This window comes from Mirounga angustirostris, unplaced genomic scaffold (genome assembly GCF_029215605.1).
Source record: "Mirounga angustirostris isolate CCGP_5_RB_7025 unplaced genomic scaffold, mMirAng1.0.hap1 SCAF_5, whole genome shotgun sequence".
Lineage (NCBI taxonomy): Eukaryota > Metazoa > Chordata > Mammalia > Carnivora > Phocidae > Mirounga > Mirounga angustirostris.
In genome coordinates, this window is record NW_026991713.1 from 152,250,930 (window position 1) to 152,256,929 (window position 6,000).

General features: G+C 47.2%; 1 protein-coding gene across 1 annotated transcript in view; it reads left to right on the forward strand.

The window, feature by feature from the left end:
• Positions 1-4,541, forward strand: part of LOC123844493 (BOS complex subunit NOMO1) — a 55,245-nt gene extending 50,704 nt beyond the window's left edge. Inside the window, 2 exon segments of the mRNA XM_045875051.3 lie at positions 889-981; positions 3,920-4,541. Of these exon segments, the coding sequence (XP_045731007.2) occupies positions 889-981; positions 3,920-4,051 (225 nt within the window). The 3' untranslated portion in view covers positions 4,052-4,541.
• Positions 4,542-6,000: the final 1,459 nt, after the last annotated feature.

Genomic DNA, 6,000 nt, shown 5'->3' on the forward strand with positions numbered 1-6,000 from the left:
CTTTGAGAACCGGTGCTCTGTCCCCTTGTTCTATCATTTTCTGAAAGTTTCTATTTATTTGTTTCCTTTGTGCGGGTTGAGTGAGCTAGGGTGCAGGTTTGTTGGCTAGTACAGAGACCCAACATCTCAGGGGCTTTAGGAAGATGGAAGTTTCTGTCTTCTGTCAGCATCGGGGACTGAGCAGTCCAGGATGGTATGGAAGCCCCGCGATATCAGGGACCCAGTCCCCCCCTTGGGGCTTTGTTATCCCCCACCATCTCCCCCTTCCTCATAGATGGCACGCCTGGCTGGCAGGAGGGGAACACACACCACTGCCCTTTTAGGGAACAGCCTGGATGTGTTACCGAACACTTGCGTTCTTGTAGCCTTGGCCAGAATTCCGTGGCTGTCCCAGCTGCAAGGGAGGCTGGGAAGTGCATGTAGTCTGATGGCCCAGATGAAGGTTGGGGGTTCTGTTGGAAGAAGGGGCAAATGGCCACTGGGACACAAGCAGCAGCCTGCCTCCTCTCCTCACCGGGGCTGATCTCTGGGACCATGTCCTTGGTCACTGTGCGCCAGAGCCTAGCACGGCGGGTTCCCAGTACTCCCTTGTAGGAAGGAGCCCCTGTGTGTGGCTGGGACTCGGCCCGAGGAAGCCCTCCTCAGCCACGGGGCCTGCTCTCCACAGCTCTTGCTCTCCTCAGGAGAGGAAACATGCCTGGTTACCAGCCTCGGTCTGCCCCAGAGCGGCAGAGAGCAAGCTGGGAGAGTTTGGGTAGCAGAGAATTCACCTGAAAATGTATCCAGGTCACTGCCCTTGCTGCCCGTGGAGATTGGGCCAGATGGGCGGCAGGGTGGTGGGCGGCGGGAAGCGGAGAGCCGGTAAAGCGGTGCTCTTGGTGTCCACAGAGGAAACTGCCTGAGCAAGACATCGCGCAGGGGTCCTACATCGCCCTACCTCTGACGCTGCTTGTCCTGTTGGCTGGCTACAACCACGATAAGGTAGGAAACCCAGAGGCCTGGTGAGACAGTGCCGTGTGCCGGGGGCGCCGTCTGCACAGCGGGGACATGTCCCCTGTTACAGAAGTTAGCACATTTCAGGGCCAGAAGTGACTGCGAAGGCCTCAAGTCCTGTCCCCCAGATTCCTTCCTTTCTTCCTTTTTTTTTTTTTTAAATTTTTAACTTTTTATTATTTTTTAATGTTTCAGGTTTTTATTTGAACTCTAGTTAGTTAATATGTAGTGTAATATTAGTTTCAAGTGTAGAATTTAGTGATTCATCACTTAGAGACAACACCCAGTGCTCATCACAAGTGCTTCCTTAATCCCCATCACGTTTTACCCATCCTCTCCTCCAGCCACTTCCCCTCCAGCAACCCTCAGTGTGTTCTCCATAGTTAAGAGTCTGTTTCCTGGTTTGCCTCTTTTTCCCCCCATGTGCATCTATTTTGTTTCTTAAATTCCACATATGAGTGAAATCATATGGTATTGATCTTTCTCTGATTTACTTCGTTTAGCCTTATATCCTCTAGATCCATCCATGTTGTTGCACATGGCAAGATTTCATTCTTTTTGATGGCTGAGTAGTATTCTGCTGTGTATATATATCTATATAGATAAGTATATAGATATAAATAGATATAGATATATATACACAACCTACATCTTCTTTATCCATCCATCAGTTGATGGACACTTGGGCTGCTTCCATAATTTGGCTATTAATAATGCTGCTATAAACATCAGGGTGCTTGTACTCCTTCAAATCAGTGTTTTTTTATCCTTTGGGTAAATACCTAGTAATGCAATTGCTCTATCGTAGGGTAGTTCTATTTTTAACTTCTTGAGGAACCTCCATACTGTTTTCCAGAGTGGCTGCACCAGCTTGCATTCCCACCAACAGTGCACGAGGGTTCCCCTTTCTCTGCATCCTCGCCAACACCTGTTGGTTCCTGTGTTAATTTTAGCCATTCGTCTGGTGTGGGGTGATATCTCATTGTAGTTTTGATTTGTATTTCCCTGATGATGAGTGGTGTTGAGCATCTTTTTTTATGTGTCTGTTGGCCATTTGTATGTCTTCTTTGGAAAAATGTCTAGTCATGTCTTTTTCCCATTTCTTAACCGAGTTATTTGTTTTTTGGGTGTTGAGTTTGATAAGTTCTTCATGGATTTTTGGATACTAACCCTGTAGCAGATATGTCATTTGCAAATATCTTCTCCCATTCTGTAGGCTGGCTTTTAGTTCTGTTGACTGTTTCCTTTGCTGTGCAAAATCTTTTTATCCTGATGAAGTCCCAGTAGTTCATTTTTGCCTTTTTTTTTTTTTTTAAGATTTTATTTATTTATTTGAGAGAGAGAAGGAGAGAGCACATGAGAGAGGGGAGGGTCAGAGGGAGAAGCAGACTCCCTGCTGAGCAAGCAGGGAGCCTGATGCGGGACTCGATCCAGGGACTCCAGGATCATGACCTGAGCTGAAGGCAGTTGCTTAACCAACTGAGCCACCCAGGCACCCTCATTTTTGTTTTTGTTTCCCTTGTCTCTGGAGGCGTGTCTAGCAAGAAATTGCTGCAGCCGAGCTCGAAGAGGTTGCTACCTGTGTTCTCAAGGATTTTGATGGACTCCTGTCTCACATTTAGGTCTTTCATCCATTTTGAGTCTATTTTTGTGTGTGGTGTAAGGAAATGGTCCAGTTTCATTCTTCTGCATGTGGCTATCCAATTTTCCCAACACCATTTGTTGAAGAGACTGTCTTTTTTCCATTGGACATTCTTTCCTGCTTTGTCGAAGATTAGTTGACCATAGAGTTGAGGGTCCACTTCTGGGCTCTCTATTCTGTTCCATTGATCTATGTGTCTGTTTTTGTGCCAGTACCATACTGTCTTGATGATGACAGCTTTGTAATAGAGCTGGAAGTCTGGAATTGTGATGCCGCCAGCTTTGCTTTTCTTTTTCAACATTCCTCTGGCTATTCGGGGTCTTTTCTGGTTCCATACAAATTTTAGGATTATTTGTTCCGTTTCTTTGAAAAAAGTTGATGGTATTTTGATAGGGATTGCATTGAATGTGTAGATTGCTCTAGGTAGCATTGACATTTCACAATATTTGTTCTTCTAATCCATGAGCATGGGATGTTTTTCCATTTTTTTGTGTCATCTTCAGTTTCTTTTATAAGTGTTTTATAGTTTTCAGGGTACAGGTCTTTTATCTCTTTGTTTAGGTTTATTCCTAGATATCTTATGGTTTTTGGTACAATTGTAAATGGAATAGATGCCTTGATTTCTCTTTCTGTTGCTTCATTATTGGCATATAGAAGTGCAACAGATTTCTGTACATTGATTTTGTATCCTTTGACTTTACTGAATTCATGTATCTGTTCTAGCAATTTTGTGTTGGAGTCTTTCAGGTTTTCTACATGAAGTATCAAGTCATCTGTGAATAGTGTAAGTTTGACTTCTTCTTTGCCGATTTGGATGCCTTTTTTTCTTTTTGTTGTCTGATTGCTGTGGCTAAGAGTTCCAGTACTCTGTTGAATCAAAGTGGTGAGTGGACATCCCTGTCTTGTTCCTGCCCGTAGAGGAAAAGCTCTCAGTTTTTCCCCAGTGAGGATATCAGCTGTGGGTCTTTTGTATGTGGCTTTTATGATGTTGCGGTATGTTCCCTCCAGCCCTACTTTGTTGAGGGTTTTTATCAAGAAAGGGTGCTGTACTTTGTCAAATCCCAGGCCTCCTTTCAAGGCCATTAACCTCTTGTGACAACTTCCCTAATCCTCAGTCGCCCTCTCTCTCCTGACCCTCCCCAGTGCAAAGGTCTCGGCTTTGTCTTGAACCTGGGTGGTGGCCTGGCAGAAGAAGGAGGTATACGGACATGTGAGGCTCCAGTGTCCCTGTGCGCAGAAGTGTTCTCCTGGCATCCCCTTTTCTCACTCTCTCTCTCTTTCTAGCTCATTCCCTTGCTGTTGCAGTTGACAAGTCGACTGCAGGGCGTCCGAGCTCTTGGCCAGACAGCCTCTGACAACAGCGGCCCAGAAGATGCGAAGAGACAAGCCAAGAAACAGAAGACAAGGCGGACGTGAGGAGGAAGAGGGACAGGTGAATCTCAGTCAGGACAGGCCACTGCCAAGGGGCCACCAGCTGCCCTTGGCGTCAAGCGTGCATTTGACTGAGCTCAGCCCGAGCTTTCTGCCCTGCGCTCGCTGCCTGGGCCTGCCTTCCCCCCCCCCCCGCCCCCCCCAGCCCCTCGGTGCAGTGCCATGAATAGACCCTCCTGTCACTCTGCTGAGCACAATTTATTTTCTGAGTTGAAGATAATTTATTATTTTTTGTCAAAAAGTATTTAAGCTGTGCTAGTGGTGTGAGAATGTATCTCTTAATCTTCAGCATTCGGTTTGCAAGGATTCCAGTAAACTACAGGTTTTCGGTCTGCTCATGAAGGACCTGTCGGATTTGCCTTGTCCCTTAACTTCCCTCTGCGTCTGTGACCCCTGCTGGAAACCGCACAACCTGTAACTACTACTAGGAGGGTTGGTGAGGAGGTAAAAATCAATAAAGTCACCCATTCATGTATGTTGTAGCACATCTCGGATGTATGTCTTCCGTGACGTTGGCATAAAGCAGGCGTCACGCAGGTCCTGAGGGAAGGGCTGGGCCAAGAAAGTTCTCAGCAAGGGGGAGGTGGCCCACGGCAGCCGTCTTTGGTCTCAGCGATAGGAGAACAGGGGAGGGAAGGATTTGTGGCAACATGAGGCGTGTGCCCACCCCGTCTAAAGGAGCCGGAGTGTCTGGGCTCCAGCTCACTGGTGCTCTGTTGGAATGTGGGGAGCGAAGGCAGAAAGACAACATTTTGGGTGAAACCGAAGTGTTAAATGTTCGTGACCAATTCAATTTATTAAAAAAAACCACACAAACCGAACAAAATGCATCTGTGGGATGGGTGAAGCTTGAAGCCTGCGCATTTGCATAAGGGATCCACAGGAAGTCCCAGCATTTGCTGAGCACCGCAGTTGACTGGCTGTGGGGATGTGAAGGTGGGGGGAGCCGGTGACACTCAGGCCGAGACCACATCTGCTTCATTTCTTGTTGTATCCCTAGCTCTTAGCGTGTACTGAGCATGTGTAAGGAGTGAACAAGTGCATGCACGCATGGATCTGTGGGCACACAGCGCCTGTCTTCACAGAACGCACCCATCACTGAGTGGAAGACCAGTTGCTCAGGGGACAAGGACTGTGTGGTGACCTGAGGGCTTCCTGGCAGAGGAAGCTCAAGTGGCCGTGGGGGCCTGGGGGTGCAGAGCAGGGGTCTGGTCCCCCTGAGTGTTTATAGGGGGCTTCCTGGACGTGATGTTTAAGTCGGGAAGGATAGGGAATGGAGAGAGGAAAAAGAGGATGCAAGGTCTTGTTAGGTGTCACTTGCCAATGCAGGAAGTCAACTCTCGGAGATCTGGGACAGATGAGCTACGTAATCCAATTCTTGGAGTGTTTTCTAACTCTTATTCCAAGTGGACACCCAGAAACATCCCTTTTAAATGTTAATGGGGCTTTTTATTGACATGGTGTAAAGGTTAAGAGCTTGTGAAAGATACTACTAAATGTCACTATGTTCCAGCCAGTTCCGGCCGCCGCCGGTAAGTGGCAGTGTTCCCCCACCACTGGCCGCGGGTCACCCGGGGTTGTGCCCACGCTTCTAAAGGGCTCTGCTCCCAGTGGGGGGAGAAAGCGGACGCATTTCTCAGTTCATTTGAAAGGTGGGCTTACTCTGTTGTCTGTAATTTTCTCATATTCGGGCACTCTTGGGACAGAATTCCTCTGATTCCCCCTGGGAGGTGGACAGGTTAATGGTGTTAGAGGATTTTGAATGGGACCAAAGTTCCCTGAGAAATTTTTTTTTTTTTTACCTTGGGAAATTTTTTAAGTATCCAAAACGATGGATTCTTCACTTCCACTGCTTGCACATTTTTGCTTATTGAAGCGGCCATAAAACTTCACTGAGGACACCCCCAAAGACCTTCAGGGAAGTGTCATTCTCA